Here is a 20,810-nt window from a genome sequence, read left to right on the forward strand (position 1 = left end):
AGATTACAGTGTATGGAAAACACCCCTTTCAGGTAAGATATACTTTAAAATAATTAACAGCATTGCTCTTTTTATAAAGTACACATGGATCACTAACTTGAAAGCCAATCAATTCATCTTAATATCCCTAACGTCTAAAATAATTCGAAATAATATCCCTGGATACTGTTGTAATAACCAGGTAGGCTGTATGAGGATGTCCCATCATTTGTCCGTGTAGTTGTTCTACTGTCACATTCTAACTTTGAAACTGATTTTGGTGGATTTTTAAGACACCTGAACCAAAGATTCAAGTGGGCTTTTGTAATCAAATTTGTCCGGCATTTGTTTTTATTATTGACTTTTCAAATTTCTCTTTTCTTCTTCACAAACACTGGAACAATATGAAACAGGCATAGAACAAATTATCAGTGGGTTAATTGGATTAAAGAGTAGCTAAGGTCATGTAAAAAAAAATATCAAGAACCACTGAGCCAGAGAAGTTGTAATTTATATGAAAATTTCGTGACATCGAGTACATTCCCCCCCCCCCCCCCCCCCCCCAAGTAGGGACAGTTTCAGGTAACAGTGGGGGATAATGTTTAACATGCGGTTGTGTAGGGAACACTCTTTTAAAATTGTATATAATTTTGTGAAAGACGAACCTCACTTTGTGGAACTAAAATTAATGTCGGAATTTTGTCATTGAAACAGACAACTTTTGAATTTCTTACATTGAATATCTCAACATTGCAACAATGACATCGAAGCTATTTCATTGAAAACATAAATTCATTTCCCGATATTAAAAGAGAATATTTACATTTCCAATATTTTGCCTTCAATATCTTTACCAACTGTAATGATAGCAAGTCCAATATAAATGTTATGCAGCCGTGACCAATGCGCGTATGAATATTGATAGATATAGTACATCTAGGTCTATTTTAAAGGCCAAAGCAAATGAATGTAGAATGCAAATTGAAAAACAAATCATTTTGGTAATACATGAGGACATGAACTGCGAACACTTCACACCAGCATATTTTTTCACGACGACCCACGGTGATTCATGAAGTATGCTGACGTAAAACGACACAGCTCATGACCTCATATATTTTCAAAAATTATTTTAAAAAAGATGCGTTTTTGGTGTCAAATAAAAATATAAAACCATCACTTCAAAATTAGTTGTGCATGTGGATAGAGCAGGGTGGGGTCAACAAAAACTTATAGGTTAAAACTTAGGAACAAAAGACACATTTCTCACAATATTTTCCTGAGGTTTCCAGAATGATTTCAAAAGAAATATACAAAATCAAAGTTCAAGGCCAGAGGTTTAAGTATTACGTTATTCTACAATCCCATAAAACACGACAGACAGTTTGTAAAACACTTGATATTCCGTGTACCTCGAATACATCTCATGCCATTTTTCATTAACCATTGTCGCCGTTGTTGTTTGTAATCTACACTATTCTATACTATATTCCCATCGTAAAATGGTAAAAACGTGGTGTCCGTATCGCGGCAGGCATTGGCACGTTATAGAACCATCACCGTTATGTCCCTCAGCATGGGTCTAAATTTGTGGTACTTTACGTACAGCTGCAATCAAATTAAAATTAGATCCGATGTGTAGCAATTAGTAGATGAACAGGTCATAGGATCTAATTTGAATTAGATTGCCTAGAGCTGGCGAGGTAGAAATATGAATGAAAAATGTTCAACGGAATGTCTTTAAAAATATTCTTCTCAAAAACCAATGAAGCAGAAGAGCTGGAATTTATATGAAAGCTTCATGACATAGTGCAGATTCAAATTTGTTCAAACCATGGTCCCCGGGGATAGAATGGGGCCACAAAAGGGGATCAAAATTTTACATAGACATATATAGGGAAAATCTTTAAAAAAGTCTTGTCAAGAGCCAATTAGCCAGAAGAGCTAAGAATTACATAAAAGCTTCCTGACATAGTGCAGATTCAAGTTTGTTCAAATCAAGGCCCCCGAGGGTTGGTCGGGGCCACAATAGGGGATGGAAATTTTACATGATACTACATAAAGAAAATCTTTAAAAATTATCTTCTCAAGAACCAATGAGCCAGAGGAGCTGAGATTTACATGAAAGCTTCCTGACAGAGTGCAGTTTCAAGTTTGTAAAAATCATGACGTCCAGGGGTAGGTTGAGGCCACAATACGGACTAAGGTTTTACATGCAAATGTTTATGGAAAGCCTTCAGATATGGGTCAAGGTAACTCAGGTGAGCGATGTGGCCCATGAGCCTCTTGTATAGGTTAACGAACACATGTATACGGATTGTGATTTTTTAGAAATGTCACATGGACTTGAAAGGTTTATCAATACAGATTTGGACTCACGACGCGGAACCTCAATTATAGGGATAAAAGAATATTCACAAACTCCCACTATAAGTAAAACTGAAAAACTGATAAGAAAAAGGGGAATATATTTTAAAGTTTATATTCATTACAACCTCCAGAATCACTGTTCTAAAAACACAGAAGAAAAATCGAAGTTTAATTTTTCTGTAGTAAGGTGTTGTCACTCATGATTAAATCCATGCATAATTTCGAATCTATGTATTTAATGGTAGCACTTTGTATGTTTGCCATATAGATTGTCAATAGAAATTCATTTCATAATTCCTAATATTTGCCAATGTAAAACTCGGTAAAAGGACTAAGGTATATAGGACGTGGTATCTGATGTACATGTACATAAGATACTATCTATAAATAGCATGCAACAACTATGAAACTATGACCCCATATATAATAAAATTATAACGTAGTTATGGCCCAAATTACTTTGTCTGTAATGCAACATTGAAAGCAACATTCACCAAAGTAGCTTGCAACGTTAACCCTGTTGTAACCATATAAAAACAAGTGTTCCCCATTTCACATAAAACTAGTACTTATTGTAACGGGGACCGTTACAGATGTTCCCCAAACATTCCCCCATTCAGCAAGTGGTGTCATTTATTTCAGTACAAGTGGTTTTTACCATTGCAAACTGAAACATGTGAATATATAACAATTTCATAACGTTCAGTCCATTTCATGCTAATACAAATCAGTTATAAAGATCTGAGAGTTTTATGCACGTGCACGTACGTGCATATAAATAATTCGACCATCTCGATACATCAGAAGTCATACTATATGTGTAGAAGAGAAGTTTCACAACTGTTCAATGAAAAAGGAGAAATTAACGGCAACTCAAAACTACAAAGACCGAGATCAATGCACGTGCATACACGTGCGCGTGAGTACCACACAGCAATTTTGTTGATGCTATTCAATAGACATTTGAACAATATACTTACTATATGAATTTGGTATCAATTGCTTCACTCATAAGAAAGTTATTGGGATTTCAAAATCGTCCAATCAGAATTAAGCACACGTGCATGCGCGTGCAGGGAAGTGATTTTGAGACTATTAATAAATTGAGAGGCCCGAAACATACCTGCAACCTAATTTTCAAACCTATTCATTGCAATCTCAAAATGTTATACACCAATAATTAAATTTAGACGTCAAAAATTACAATGGACGCGCATTCACGCGCACGCAATTTTGATAATGGAGAATTTGTTGACACCATTTCATAGACATTCATATCATAGATCCTCAGGGTAAATTTGAATTCATTTCAGTTTTTAATTCAATAGTTATGACCATTTTAGTACCCGAAAAATGAAAGAAAAGATATGCACGTGCATACACGGGCACGTGAGTATGACTGAGCATCAATGTTGATGTCGTTCAATAGACATTTGATAGATATACTTACAGTATGAATTTCATATTGTTTCCATCATTTATAAGAAAGTTATGGCGATTTGAAAATCGTCCAATCAGAATTAAGTACACGTGCATGCACGTGCCGGATAGTTATTTTGACTGTTTTCGTTTGTTAAGAATATCAAGATACATATACAATACAAGTTTGAAAAGATTTTGACAAAAAACAAAAAAGTTATGGTCATTGAAAGAATTGAATATTCAAATGTAAATGCACGTGCGTGCGCATGCGCATTTTCAAATTTTATAACATAGATTTGTAGATATTTATAATATTTACCTATCCTACAAATATCATTAAATTGTCTTAATTTACTTGAAAGTTATAAACGGTTTTGTCTTATCCAATCAAATTGAAGCACACGTGCATGCGCGTGCAGAATTGAAATTTTGACGATGCCAAACGGTTAAGGGTCTCAAGTTATACCTGGAATATAAATATCAAACGATTTCATTGAAAAATAAAAAAGTTAGATGCATTCCAAAGTTTGTAAACAAAAAATCCAATGCACGTGCATGCACATGCATGCATTTTCAGACAAAATGACGTTCGTTCCGCACATCTACAAAGAGTATTCTATCATCCTAAAAAGGTTTCGTCTTGATCCCTTCAGTAGTTTCTGAGAACACTCGTGGACAAAAAAGGGTGACAAGAATAAAGAAAGAATAATAATAATAATAACTAGAAACTCATTACTAGTAATGAGTAGGTCTTCCGTTAGACCACTTCCGGTAAAGAACTTTCTGTTCCTACAAAAACCATTTAAATGTATCAGAAAATGTGCCTTAACAATGAATGAGAAATGTATTATCGAATTTTTTACTCCTTTCTCGTAACTTCCGGTGACGACCGGAAGTACTATTCAGATGCGTTTTCCTATAAATGACAGCGACTCTTTACTGTCTATATTCCCTGAAAATTTCACGTCTTTATCTGAAAGAGTTCTCAAAAAAAAAAGTAAACCTAAGAAAGAAAAAGTAGTAGGTTACTACCGACCGGAAGTCAATTTTGAAAAACAAAATGATCAAAACTTTACAAGTTGATACTTTTATTAAGACATGTGAAAATCATATGAAAGACTTCAAATACAAGCGAGATTTATGGGGACAAAGAGACGAAAATTAAAAAGGTATTTTATCAAGAAACCGGAAGTAGTCGTTTTGACTACTGACAGAGTCAATATTCTTTTGACACTTTGAAGGAGACTTAATAAACTAGTATAGGTTTCAATTTAAAGGAAAAAGTTTGAAATTTGCGATTCTTTCCATCACTTCCGGTGACGACAGGAAGTGACGTTCGACATGTTCAAACCCCTTCTGGACGCCTACAAACGGAGATTGATCATCCCGGAATATTTGATGAACCTATATTTTACCTTTTCCAAGAAAAATGCTGGACAAAATTCCTTTTGAAAAACAGAAAATCGGCCATATTTTCCGACCGGAAGTGAATTTTGTAAAAACAAAAATAATTATAGCAAGGTCATTTCATAAGACATTATTCCTGAAAATTTCAGCCATCTCTGAGAAATCACTCGAAGAAATCGGAAAATCGACATTTTTTCAAATACTTTCGGTATAGACCGGAAGTGACGGACAAAAAAATTGAATGTATGTGTACAATGGACTAATGCCAGTTGATCAACTCTACAAGTTTCAAGCGTCTATCTATATTCATTGTTGAGAAACTGAAAAAACAAGGTTTGAATATGTCCACCCTATATCTCACGACCGGAAGTGAATTTTTTCAAAAATATTTAAATTTACTCTAGACATTTATAATGTCTATAACATATGTAAAATTCAAATCATTAACTTGTTTTATGACCGAGATTTATGGCACTGAAAAATGAGCGAATGAATAATCTTTCTTTGATATAACCGGAAGTTCGAGTTTCAACTTCCGGTGGGGTCAACATTTTTTTGAGAATTAGAACCAGACCTAGTAAACCGATATAGGTTTCAGTTTGAAAGAAAAAAGTTTGAAATATATGTTTCATTTAATCACTTCCGGTGACGACCGGAAGTGACGGCCGACATTCTTAACCCCCTACTGCACGCCTACAATTTGAGATCTATTAACTCTGAAAATTTGGTGACTCTATCTTTTACCGTTTCTGAGAAAAACGCTGGACAACGAAAACAGCTAATAAGCCGTATTTGCCGACCGGAAGTAAATTTTACAAAATTATTTGACGTGACTTTAGACATTTATAGTGACTATTATATATTTAAAACTCAACTCATTAACTACTTTCATGACCGAGATTTATGGCACTGAAAAATGAGAGAATGAATAGGCTTTCTTTGATATAACCGGAAGTTGAAGATTCAACTTCCGGTGGGGTCAACATTTTTTGAGAATTAGAACGAGATATAGTAAACCGAAATAGGTTTCAATTTGAAAGAAAAAAGTTTGAAATTCCTGTTTCCTTTAATCACTTCCGGTGACGACCGGAAGTGACGGCCGACATTCTTAACCCCCTACTGCACGCCTACAAAGTGAGATCTATTAACTCTGAAAATTTGGTGACTCTATCTTTTACCGTTTCTGAGAAAAACGCTGGACAAAATATCTTGTAAAAAGACGAAAATTGGACATATCTTGCGACTGGAAGTGAATTTTGAAAAAAATGAAAAAAATGCCTCGAGGTACCATTGTTCTCTATAACCTGTGAAAGTTTCAGGAAAATCCATCCAACGGTCTAGGAGACGAAAGGGAAAAAAAAAAAAAAAATAATAATAATAATAATAAACAGTAGAATCACTAGAAGGTCTTCCGTTGAAAACAGAAGACCTTAACTAGTACTTATTGTAACGGGGACCGTTACAGATGTTCCCAAACATTCCCCCATTTAGTAAGTGGTGACATTTATTTCAGTACACGTTGTTTTGATCATTGCAAACTGTGTAGCATGTGAATATATAACTATCTTATAACGTTCAGTCCATTTCAAACTAGTTCAAATCAGTTATAAAGATCTGAGAGTTTTGTGCACGTGTACGTACGTGCATGCACGTGCATATAAATAATTCGACCATCTCGATACATTAGAAGTCTTACTATATGAGTACAAGAGAAGTTTCACAACTGTTCAATGAAAACCGAGAAATTAACGGCAACTCAAAACTACAAAGACCGAAATCAATGCACGTGCATACACGTGCGCGTGAGTACCACACAGCAATTTTGTTGATGCTATTCAATAGACATTTGAACAATATACTTGCTATATGAATTTGGTATCGATTGCTTCACTCATAAGAAAGTTATTGGGATTTCAAAATCGTCCAATCAGAATTAAACGCACGTGCATCAGCGTGCAGGGAAGTGATTTTGAGACTATTAATAAATTGAGAGGCCCAAAACATACCTGCAACCTAATTTTCAAACCTATTCATTGCAATCTCAAAATGTTATAGACCAATACTGAAATTTAGACATAAAAAATTACAATGCACGCGCATTCACGCGCACCCGATTTTGATAATGGAAAATTTGTTGACATCATTTCATAGACATTCATATCATAGATCCTCAGGGTAAATTTGAATTCATTTCAGTTTTTAATTCAATAGTTATGACCATTTTAGTACCCGAAAAATGAAAGAAAAGCTATGCACGTGCATACACGCGCACGTGAGTATGACTCAGCATCAATGTTGATGTCATTCAATAGACATTTGATAGATATACTTACAGTATAAATTTCATATTGTTTCCATCATTTATAAGAAAGTTATGGCGATTTGAAAATCGTCCAATCAGAAGTTAGCACACGTGCATGCACGTGCCGGATGGTAATTATGACTGTACACTTTTGTTAAGAATATTAAGATACATATACAATACATGTTTGAAAAGATTTTGACAAAAAAATAAAAAGTTATGGTCATTGAAAGAATTGAACCTTCAAAACACAATGCATGTGCGTGCGCATGCGCATTTGCAATTTTTATTACATCGAGCTGTAGATATTTGGCATGTCTACCTATCCTGTAAATATCATTAAATTTCCTTAATTGGTATGAATGTTATAAACGGTTTTGTATTATCCAATCAAATTGAAGCACACGTGCATGAGCGTGCAGAATTGAAATTTTGACGATGCCAAACAGTTAAGGGTCCCTTGTTATACCTACGATATAAATAGCAAACGATTTCATTGAAAAATAAAAAAGTTAGACTCATTCCAAAGTTTGTAAACAAAAAATCCAATGCACGTGCATGCACATGCATGCATTTTCAGACAAAATGACATTCGTTCCGCACATCTACATATGCTATACTATCATCCTAAAAAGATTTCATATTGATCCCTTGAGTAGTTTCTTAGAACACTCGTGGACAAAAAAGTCCCAAGAAGAAAGAAAGAATAATAATAATAACTAGTAATCCTAATTGTTCGCGAACAATTAGAGGTCTTTCCACCTTTTCTGGATTTGTTTCTTGACCTTCAATCTTGATCCATTCTTCAGTAGGTCAAATGAGGCCAAAAAACTTTCAAGTCAATGTAAACTTGGAAAACTTTCAGGGGCCATAACTATTTAAAGGGGTTGGTGAATCTTTTCGCACTGAATAGATTGAAGAGTCTACTAAATCATTACAAAACATTAATGATTAAGGTTTGGTATCTCCAGGGGTAACGGTTTCGAAGGACTAGTGATAACAAGCTTTATTTGTAAGATGGGCAATAATTTTTAAAGGAGCCCGGCTTAAGGGCCAAGAAAGATGTTTTAACTGGTTTTAAAAGAACATACTAATGATGAAATGAAAAATGATGTATGTTGAAAGAGAAAAGAGATATAAAAAGAGCTAAATTCTCAATATTTGAAGTAACTTTGACCTTTGACCTTTACCTAATATTCAGGGTCAGAGGTCAATGATCACATTGCAGTTGGTCCCATGTTTCTATGATTATCCGTTTAAAAGTTAACGATTAGCACAAACACATAAAAGGGCAATAACTCATATAAGGGGTCAGCGGATCCTTTCACACTGAATATGTTGAAGTTGTGCTTTGAGAAACCGAAGACATTGGTGAAGGTTTGGTGTCTCTATGGTCTATGGTTTCAAAGGGGTAGCGATAACAAGGTCAATAATGTAAGGGGCAATAACTTTTAGAGGGTTCAGTCTTAGAGTACAGGTATCAAATCTTTGAAATGGATTTAAAAGGACATACTAAAGATTCAATTATATATGGTATATGTTGAAAGACAAAAGAGATCTAAAAAGAGCTACATTTCTCAAATTTTGAATGACCTTGACCTTTGACCTTGACATAAATTAAAAGGTCAAAAAATGGATATTCTAATGCAGTTGGTCCCATGTCTTTAGGATAAATGATTTTAATTTTTTTTAATTTTTTGTAAAAATCAAAAACTTTCAGGGGCGATAACTCATAAAAGGGGTCGAAGAATATTTTCGCAATGAATAGATTGAAGAGTCTCCTTGAATAGTTGAAGACATTGGTGAAGGTTTGGTGTCTCTACGGTCTATGGTTTCAGAGGAGTAGCGATAACAAGGTTAATACTGTAAAGGGCAATAACTTTTAAGGGGGTCAATCTTAGGGTACAGGAATTAAATCTTTAAAATAGATTTAAAACGACATACTAAAGATGCAATGATATGTAGTATATGTTGAAAGACAAAAGAGATCTAAAAAGAGCTAAATTTCTCATATTTTGAATGACCTTGACCTTTGACCTTGACATAAATTAAAAGGTCAAACGATGAAGATTCTAATGCAGTTAGTCCCATGTCTCTAAGATAAATGGTTTTAATTTTTTTCAATTATTTGTAAAAATCAAAAACTTTCAGGGGCAATAACTCATAAAAGGGGTCGAAGAATCTTTTTGCAATGATAGATTGAAGAGTCTCCTTCACTAGTCGAAGACATTGGTGAAGGTTTGGTATCTTTACGGTGTACGGTTTCGGAGGAGTAGCGATAACAAGGTTAATACTCTAAGGGGCAATAACTTTTAAAAGGGTCAGTCTTAAGGTACAGAAATTAAATCTTTAAAATAGATTTAAAAGGACATACTAAAGATGCAATGATATGTAGTATATGTTGAAAGACAAAAGAGATATAAAATGAGCTAAATTTCTCATAATTTGGATGACCTTGACCTTTGACCTTGATATAAATCAAAAGGTCAAAGGATGAAGATTCTAATGCAGTTAGTCCCATGTCTCTAGGATAAATGGTTTTAAATTTTTTCAATTATTTGTAAAAATCAAAAATTTTCAGGGGCAATAACTCATAAAAGGGATCGAAGAATCATTTCGCAATGAATAGATTGAAGAGTCTCCTTGACTAGTCGAAGACATTAGTGAAGGTTTGGTATCTTTACGGTGTTCGGTTTCGGAGGAGTAGCGATAACAAGCTTTTATTGCAAAAGGGGCAATAACTCCTTGAGGGGTCAAAGTTCATATATGCAGGGTGAACTGCCAAAATATTTTAAGGAGTACATTCTTATGGACTATAAATCTTTTCGATAAATCTTGAAACTCAAAATCACGTGGAGGAAAAATAATAATAATAATAATAATAATAATAACTAGTAATCCTAATTGTTCGCGAACAATTAGAGGTCTTTCCACCTTTTCAGACATTCAAACAATGTCTTTGAATACAAAAAAATGTGTACTTTATATGCTTTAGACGGTATAAAAATTGCTTATTTTCAAAGTTTCTAGATGACCTTGACCTTTGACCCTGACCTAATTTTCAAGGTCAAAGGTCAGGGATGTCACTTCAGTTGGTCCTGTCTTCCTACAACAAATACTTTAGGAGTTGTAAATTTCTACGCTAAATTTAAAATTTTTAAGGGCATTAATTCCCGTTAGGGATCAACCAATCATCAAAAACAGGAAGTCATCTTTTACAATTGATCAGGCAATAAGTTTAGTCAACATTTCGTGTTCGTCCCATTTACGGTTTCAATACTGTAGTGATAACAATGGTTTTTACGCAAGTCGCTGTAAATCGAAGAAAGGTCAAAGTTCAGAGTCGTAATGCAATGCATTGACTTAAGTTGGTTCTTGACTTATTGTGCATATTATACCTTATCTGTACTTTATATGCTTTAGACGGTGTGAAAATTGCTTATTTTCAAAGTTTCTAGATGACCTTGACCTTTGACCTTGACCTAATTTTCAAGGTCAAAGGTCAGGGATGTCACTTCAGTTGGTCCTGTCTTCCTACAACAAATACTTTAGGAGTTCTAAATTTCTACGCGAAATCGAAAACTTTCAAGGGCATTAATTCCCGTTAGGGATCAACCAATCATCAAAAACAGGAAGTCATCTTTTACAATTGATCAGGCAATAAGTTTAGTCAACATTTCATGTTCATCCCATTTACGGTTTCCATACTGTAGTGATAACAATGGTTTTTACGCAAGTCGCTGTAAATCGAAGAAAGGTCAAAGTTCAGAGTCGTAATGCAATGCATTGACTTAAGTTGGTTCTTGACTTATTGTGCATATTATACCTAATCTGTACTTTATATGCTTTAGACGGTGTGAAAAGTGCTTATTTTAAAAGTTTCTATATGACCTTGACCTTTGACCTTGACCTAATTTTCAAGGTCAAAGGTCAGGGATGTCACTTCAGTTGGTCCTGTCTTCCTACGACAAATACTTTAGGAGTTGTAAATTTCTACGCGAAATCGAAAACTTTCAAGGGCATTAATTCCTGTTATGGATCGAGAAACCATCAAAAACGGAAGTCATCTTTTACAATTGGTCAGGCAATAAGTTTAGTGAACATTTCGTGTTCGTACCATTTACGGTTTCCATACTATAGTGATAACAATGGTTTTTACGCAAGTCACTGTAAATCGAACAAAGGTCAAAGTTCAGAATGGTAATGACATGCGTTGACTTAAGTTGGTTCTTGACTACTTGTGCATAGTATACCTTATCTGTACTTTATATGCTTTAGACGGTATGAAAATTGCTTATTTTCAAAGTTTCTAGATGACCTTGACCTTTGACCTTGACCTAATTTTCAAGGTCAAAGGTCATGTATTCCATTCCAGTTGGTTCCGTCTTTCTACGACTTATATTGCAGGAGTTTTGAATTTTTCCGTAAAAATCGGAAACTTTCAGGGCCATTAACTCCCTTTAGGGATCACCGAAAACTTAAAAGTAAACACGACAACGCTTCAGCTTGATCGACTAAAGAATTTAGTGAAAGTTTCATGCTCTTATCATTTACAGTTTTCGAGGTGAACCGATAACAAGGGTTTTTTGCGTAAAGTCCCATAAGTTCGTTAGGGGTCAAAGATCAAATACGCAGGGTGAGATCTGAGCATGTTTCGAGATGTCAAATATGATGGTCTAAATTGTTTTTCGATAAGTCTTAAAACGTCAAGATCTTCTCGCGGCGGAAAGAAAAGAAGACAAATAATAATAATAATAATAATAAAAAACAGAACAATAACAAAAGGTCTTTCCACAGAAAGGTGGAAAGACCTAACTAGTACTTATTGTAACGGGGACCGTTACAGATGTTCCCCAAACATTCCCCAATTTAGCAAGCGGTGCCATTTATTTCAGTACAAGTGGTTTTGACCATGGCAAACTGTCTAGCATGTGAATATATAACTATTTCATAGCGTACAATCCATTTCATGCTAGTACAAATCAGTTATAAAGATCTGAGAATTTTGTGCACGTGCACGTACGTGCATGCACGTGCTGATAAGTAATTTGACCATCTCGATACATTAGAAGTCTTACTATATGAGTACAAGAGAAGTTTCACAACTGTTCAATGAAAATCGAGAAATTAACAACTCAAAACTGCAAAGACCGAGATCAATGCACGTGGATACACGTGCGCGTGAGTACCATACAACAATTTTGTTGATGCTATTCAATAGACATTTGAACAATATACTTACTATATGAATTTGGTATCGATCGCTTCACTCATAAGAAAGTTATTGGGATTTCAAAATCGTCCAATCAGAATTAAGCGCACGTGCATGCGCGTGCAGGGAAGTGATTTTGAGACTATTAATAAATTGACAGGCCCAAAACATACCTGCAACCTAAATTTCAAACCTATTCATTGCAATCTCAAAATGTTATAGACCAATACTTAAATTTAGACGTCAAGAATTACAATGCACGCGCATTCACGCGCACGCGATTTTGATAATGGAAAATTTGTTGACACCATTTCATAGACATTCATATCATAGATCCTCAGGGTAAATTTGAATTCATTTCAGTTTTTAATTCAATAGTTATAACTATTTTAGTACCCGAAAAAATGAAAGAAAAGCTATGCACGTGCATACACGGGCACGTGAGTAGGACTCAGCATCAGTGTTGATGTAATTCAATAGACATTTGATAGATATACTTTCAGTATAAATTTCATATTGTTTCCATCATTTATAAGAAAGTTATGGCGATTTGAAAATCGTCCAATCAGAATTTAGCACACGTGCATGCACGTGCCAGATGGTAATTATGCTATACACTTTTGTTAAGAATATCAAGATACATATACAAGTTTAAAAAGATTTTGACAAAAAACAAAAAAGTTAGGGTCATTGAAAGAATTGAACCTTCAAAAGACAATGCACGTGCGTGCGCATGCGCGTTTGCAATTTTTATTACATCGGTCTGTAGATATTTTGCATGTCTACCTATCCTGTAAATATCATTAAATTTCCTTAATTGGTATGAATGTTATAAACGGTTTTGTATTATCCAATCAAATTGAAGCACACGTGCATGCGCGTGCAGAATTGAAATTTTGGCGATGCCAAACAGTTAGGGGTCCCAAGTTATACCTACGATATAAATAGCAAACGATTTCATTGAAAAATAAAAAAGTTAAGACTCATTCCAAAGTTTGTAAACAAAAAATCCAATGCACGTGCATGCACATGCATGCATTTTCAGACAAAATGACATTCGTTCCGCACATCTACATATGCTATACTATCATCCTAAAAAGGTTTCATATTGATCCCTTGAGTAGTTTCTGAGAACACTCGTGGACAAAAAAGTCCCAAGAAGAAAGAAAGAATAATAATAATAATAATAATAATAATAACTAGATGCGATCTCGTTGCGAGCAACGAGTGGGTCTTCCGTCCAATTTTAGATGTGATGAGATAAGAATTTGACTGAGATTTTCGTTCATAAATAATGATACAAATATATTTTCTAAACGTAGAATTTAGCTTCAGTAATGTTTTACAAATATTAATCATTTAAGTGTTATAAATTAAAGACTCTCTGCCCCTCTCGGGCACTAATTAGAGAGGTCAGCCTTTTTTCGAGAAAAAAGTTAATAATTTTATTTACTGCGATACAAATTCGACTGATCAGGCGAGTCATGTCGCCCGGAGGCCTATCTTTTTTTTTTTATATATAATGCTAGATATATCTCGCAAAACTGAACAAATTTTGCTCTACATGTCCTATCAAAATTCTCTTGAGAAAAAAGTTATTGATTGCGACATTTATCAGATTGTTAAGGCGAGTCATAAGGCCCGTGGGCCTTTTTCTTGATGTCTCATTAAAAGTTTCTTGACTAAAATGTTATAGATTGCAACAATAACCCAACTGTTCAGGTGAGCCATGAGACCCGCAGGCCTATTTCTTAACATCGTTAGTTAACGCTTGCGAAACTTTTGTTCTACATGTCTTGTCAAAAGTTTCTCGAGAAAAAAGTTATTAATGTTATTAATTGTGATACAAATTCCACTGTTCAGTCGAGCCATGACGCACGGAGGCCTTTTTTTATATCTATAGATAGAACTTGCAAAACTGAACAACTTTTATTCTACATGTTTTATCAAAGTTTCGTGAGGAAAAAGTTAATCATTGTAACAGAAATTCAATGGTTCAGGCGAGCCATGAGACCCATAGGCCCATTTCTGGATACGGCACGGAAGACCTCAATAAACTATACAACTTTTGTTATATATCTCTAAACAAAATATTTACGAGTATAAAGTTATGCGACATTTATCAGACTGTTAAGGCGAGTCATAAGGCCCGTGGGCCTTTTTCTTGATATCGTTTGAAAGATCTTGCAAAACTGAACAACTTTTGTTCCACATGTCTTATCAAAAGATTCTCGAGAAAAAAGTTAGTAATTGTGACACTAACAAACTGTTCAGGCGAGCCATGAGGTCCGTTGGCCTTTTTCATGATGTTGTTGGAAAGATCTTGCAAAACTGAACAACTTTTGTTCTAGATGTCTTATTAAAAGTTTCTCGACAAAAATGTTATAGATTGCAACAATAACCCAACTGTTCAGGTGAGCCATGAGACCCGCAGGCCTATTTCTTAACATTGTTAGTTAACGCTTGCGAAACTGAACAACTTTTGTTCTACATGTCTTATCAAAAGTTTCTCCAGAAAAAAGTTATTGATTGTGACACTAATCAAACTCTTCAGGCGAGCTATGAGGCCCGTTGGCCTTTTTCATAATGTTGTTCGAAAGATCTTGCAAATCTCAACAACTTTTGTTATAGATATCTTATTAAAAGTTTCTTGACAAAAATGTTATAGATTGCAACAATAACCCAACTGTTCAGGTGAGCCATGAGACCCGAAGGCCTATTTCTTAACATCGTTAGTTAACGCTTACGAAACTGAACAACTTTTGTTCTACATGTCTTGTCAAAAGTTTCTCGAGGAAAAAGTTATTAATTTTATTAATTGCGATACAAATTCGACTGTTCAGGCGAGCCATGACGCCCGGAGGCCTATTTTTAGATATCAATAGATAGAACTTGCAAAACTGAACAACTTTTATTCTACATGTCTTATCAAAAGTTTCGTGAGAAAAAAGTTAATCATTGTAACAGAAATTCAATGGTTCAGGCGAGCCATGAGGCCCATGGGCCCATTTCTTGATATGGCACAAAAGATCTCAATAAACTGTACAAGTTTTGTTATATATGTCTAAACAAAATATTTACGAGTAAAAAGTTATCATTCAAAACGTGAAAAAAAATTGGACACTTTTTAAAACTCCATTTTCGACCCCTACCGAGCTTCCGTACTAGGCACTTCCGGAAATTTTGAAAACCCAGGTGCACAACTACAACATGTCGTCTAACATCACTGAAAATTTCAGCACTCTAGCTTTTATCGTTTTTGAGTTTTTGTCTGGACAAAATGGTCATCTGAAAATCGATAAAAGGGGGATAACTTCCAACCGGAAGTGATTTTTCAAAAATTGAAACGGCGGTACAAACTTCAAATGGCAACGCATCAATCCTGAAAATTTGAAGCAAATCGATCCAGCCATCTCCGAGAAATCTTCTGCACAAAAATCGGTAAGGAGAAAAAAAAAAGAATAATAATAATAATAATAAGAAAAGTGAAAAATCAACAATAGAATAATAGAAGGGTCTTCCGCTGAAGACGGAAGACCCTAATAAGAAACAGAGTAAAACCAATATGTTCCCAAACTTTGTTTGGGGAACATAATAATAAGAAACAGAGTAAAACCAATATGTTCCCAAACTTCGTTTGGGGAACATAATAAGAAACAGAGTAAAACCAATATGTTCCCAAACTTCGTTTGGGGAACATAATAACTAGTACTTATTGTAACGGGGACCGTTACAGATGTTCCCCAAACATTCCCCCATTTAGCAAGTGGTGTCATTTATTTCAGTACAAGTGGTTTTGACCATTGCAAACTGTGAAACATGTGAATATAGAACTCTTTTATATCGTTCAGTCCATTTCATGCTAATACAAATCAGTTATAAAGATCTGAGAGTTTTGTGCACGTGCACGTACGTGCATGCACATGCATATACATAATTCGACCATCTCGATACATTAGAAGTCTTACTATATGAGTAGAAGAGAAGTTTCACAACTGTTCAATGAAAAACGAGAAATTAACGGCAACTCAAAACTACAAAGACCGAGAGCAATGCATGTGCATACACGTGCGCGTGAGTACCACACAAGAATTTTGTTGATGCTATTCAATAGACATTTGAACAATATACTTACTATATGAATTTGGTATCGATCGCTTCACTCTTAAGAAAGTTATTGGGATTTCAAAATCGTCCAATCAGAATTAAGCGCACGTGCATGCGCGTGCAGGGAAGTGATTTTGAGACTATTAATAAATTGACAGGCCCAAAACATACCTGCAACCTAATTTTCAAACCTATTCATTGCAATCTCAAAATGTTATAGACCAATACTCAAATTTAGATGTCAAAAATTACAATGCACGCGCATTCACGCGCACGCGATTTTGATAATGGAAAATTTGTTGAGACCATTTCACAGACATTCATATCATAGATCCTCAGGGTAAATTTGAATTCATTTCAGTTTTTAATTCAATAGTTATGACCATTTTAGTACCTGAAAAATGAAAGAAAAGCTATGCACGTGCATACACGGGCACGTGAGTTTGACTCAGCATCAATGTTGATGTCATTCAATAGACATTTGATAGATATACTTACAGTATAAATTTCATATTGTTTCCATCATTTATAAGAAAGTTATGGCGATTTGAAAATCGTCCAATCAGAATTTAGCACACGTGCATGCACGTGCCGGATGGTAATTATGACTGTACACTTTTGTTAAGAATATCAAGATACATATACAATACAAGTTTGAAAAGATTTGGACAAAAAACAAAAAAAGTTATGGTCATTGAAAGAATTGAACCTTCAAAAGACAATGCACGTGCGTGCGCATGCGCGTTTGCAATTTTTATTACATCAATCTTTAAATATTTGACATGTCTACTTATCCTGTAAATATCATTAAATTTCCTTGATTGGCATGAATGATATAAACGGTTTTGTATTATCCAATCAAATTGAAGCACACGTGCATGCGCGTGCAGAATTGAAATTTTGACGATGCCAAACAGTTAAGGGTCCCTTGTTATACCTACGATATAAATAGCAAACGATTTCATTGAAAAATAAAAAAGTTAGACTCATTCCAAAGTTGGTAAACAAAAAATCCAATGCACGTGCATGCACATGCATGCATTTTCAGACAAAATGACATTCGTTCCGCACATCTACATATGCTATACTATCATCCTAAAAAGATTTCATATTGATCCCTTGAGTAGTTTCTGAGAACATTCGTGGACAAAAAAGTCCCAAGAAGAAAGAAAGAAAAATAATAAGAAGAAACAGAGTAAAACCAATATGTTCCCAAACTTCGTTTGGGGAACATAATAAGAAACAGAGTAAAACCAATATGTTCCCAAACTTTGTTTGGGGAACATAATTACAAGAACGTAAATTGTTATGATGTATTCACCATCCTTCCTGATCAATGAAGTCGCCACACCACTGCTACTTGATCGTCTCCCAATCTAGGCACGTAACATCGTCTCTCAAGGGAAGGGGTTGGTGTATTTGAGAAGAATTAAAGTTGACTTGTCTAGATTTATTGATACCCCCTAAAATAGCTCGATCTCCAATATCTTAAACTGTAGGAAGGGAGAATTTGAATACGTCATTGGGAACATTACCTGAAAAGGTTTTCCCAAGGCTTTGATTTCTAAAATCATATATATGGGTGTAAGGAAGGGGGACAGTGCTCATCTTTCGGTACATGGATTCAATTCCTAATTAATCTACTACCATGTTCTTTTGTTATGTCTGTCACACATACATTTTAATCAAACTGCATCAACACCGCTAAACTTTGCAAAACAATATTCCACACATCATATTTATACTTACTGACACTTTAACTGACTCCCTCATTGAGATAATTGAATACGTTTAACATACCCATACAAACATATTGAAAAAAACATAAATCTAAAATTAGTACATTGTATAGTTTAATTCTTCAAATACAGTATAACGTAAGATAAGCAAAAAAGGTGCTCCTAACAGGCTTTGTCCTTTTCCCTGGTATACTAGAGAAAAAGGCTCGCTCGTCAGTAAGTTCAGAACATACCAGATATACTTTTGGATAATCTAATTCGAATTTCCCCTGCATCATATAAGGACAAAATTGTGACATGACACTCTTTAGGTCATCTACCCAACGGAGCTTTTCTAATGAGCTGTTGTTCGTCGACTGTCGGTAAACTTTTCATATTTTTTACTTCTTCTCTAGAACGACTGAGCCAATTTCAACTACACTTGGCAAAAAGTATCCTTGGAGAAAGTGCTTTCAAGTTTATTCAAATGAGGGTTCATGTCCCTTTCAAAGAAAAGATAATCACAAAAATGCAAAAATAGGGTGAGGTTATTTAAGAACCACTGAGTCAAAAGAGTTGAAACTCATTTGACAGCTTCCTTACATAGTGCAGATTAAAATCATGGTCCTTGGGGTTAGGGTTGGGCCGCAATAGGGGATAATGGATTTACATGCACATATAGTGAAACTGTTTTTAAAAAATCGTATCAAGAACCACTGAGTCAGAAAAGTACAAATTTATTTGAAAGCTTCCTGACATAGTGCAGATTCAAGTTTGTTAAAATCATAACCTCCGCGGAAAGATTGAGCCATAATAAGGAATCAAAATTTTGCATATAAAAATATCTGGAAAATCTTCAAAAAATTTCTCAAGAACCACTCGACCAGAAAAGTTTAAATTCACATAACAGCTTACTGACAAAAGCAGATACAAGTTTGTTCAAAGCATGGCCCCCAGGGGGTAGGGTTGGACCACTAATAAAGGGAATCAAAGTTTTACATACATATACATGTATATTAGGGAAATCTTTAAAACTTTTCCTTAAGAACCACTCTGCCAGACAAGTTTATATATATATGATAGATTCATGACGTAGTGCATATTCAAATCTATAAATATCATGGTCCCAGGGTCTAGGATGGGGCCACACTAGGGGATCAACATTTAGATACAAATGTTTGAGGAAGTCTTTAACAATCTTCTTTCAAAAACTACTGAGCCAGGAAAGTTTACATTTATATGAAAGCTATCAGACATAGTTCAGATTTAAGTTTGTAGAATCATGGCCCCCGGGGGTAAGTTGGGGACACGTTAGGGATCAAAGTCTTACACGCGAATATATAGAGATAATTCTTTAAATATTGGGCAATGTGACTAAGGTGAGCGATTTGGCCCACTGACCTCTTGTTTACTCTGTTGTTACATTAATGATATCCTTACATTCATTCAACGATTGATAAGATCTTTAAACAAAAGCTCAAAACCAACTTGAGTTTTGGTGCAATCCAGATAGTCTTCAAATATGCTTATTTTGCACGTTTCTGTTTTAACTTTTGATGTGAATGTAAATTGTATCATTTAAGAAGCATCTGATTTTGGTTAATGAGATATTTTAATTCATCACATGATACGCGGGATGGTTCACATTTTTAGATATCTCTAACTGGATTCATTTTGCTTCACTCTTCTTCGGAATATTTCTGGAGATTTCTCAATGTCAGGAGTATTAATACACTTAATTCTATCTGGCATGCGACAGAAAATAATGAGACGTATGACAGGCTTATTTATAATATTCCTCTATAAAGCTATATTATATGATTTATGAGATATCTTCTATCTTTTATAAGGTATCTGATCAATATCAAATTTATAAGATATCTTGTGTAAGGTACAGTTTGTATGTTATCTCAAAAGATGTATATGGTATGTTATAAACTATATAAGATATTCCTAAACTTTAGACGATATATTGTATATTAAGTACTATATGTTATAAAGTCCATTAGATATCTTATAAAAATGAAGATATCTGATAAATTTCTTTTTAGAAGATATCATGTAAAGCATATAACATATGTTTTATCTTTTGTAAGATATCTCATCAACTTTATAAGATATTTTATAAGATAATGAATATTTATAAGATGTCTCGTCAACTATATGAGGCGTCTTATAAAATAAACAAAGTATTTAATATGTTTTGTTAGATATCTTACAAAAGTAAACTCAAATGATACTTTTTAAAGTATGAACTATATAACAAATTTCACCTTTATCAGTTATCTTGTAT

At 34.4% G+C, this 20,810-nt stretch overlaps 1 protein-coding gene across 1 annotated transcript in view; it reads left to right on the forward strand.

The window, feature by feature from the left end:
- Positions 1-20,810, forward strand: part of LOC125676227 (uncharacterized) — a 102,286-nt gene that overhangs the window by 26,504 nt on the left and 54,972 nt on the right. Inside the window, exon 10 of the mRNA XM_056161018.1 lies at positions 3-32. Within this exon, the coding sequence (XP_056016993.1) occupies positions 3-32 (30 nt within the window). The remainder of the gene's footprint in view (positions 1-2; positions 33-20,810) is intronic.

The sequence above is a fragment of the Ostrea edulis genome, chromosome 3, assembly GCF_947568905.1.
Source record: "Ostrea edulis chromosome 3, xbOstEdul1.1, whole genome shotgun sequence".
In the NCBI taxonomy this organism is placed as follows: Eukaryota; Metazoa; Mollusca; class Bivalvia; order Ostreida; family Ostreidae; genus Ostrea; species Ostrea edulis.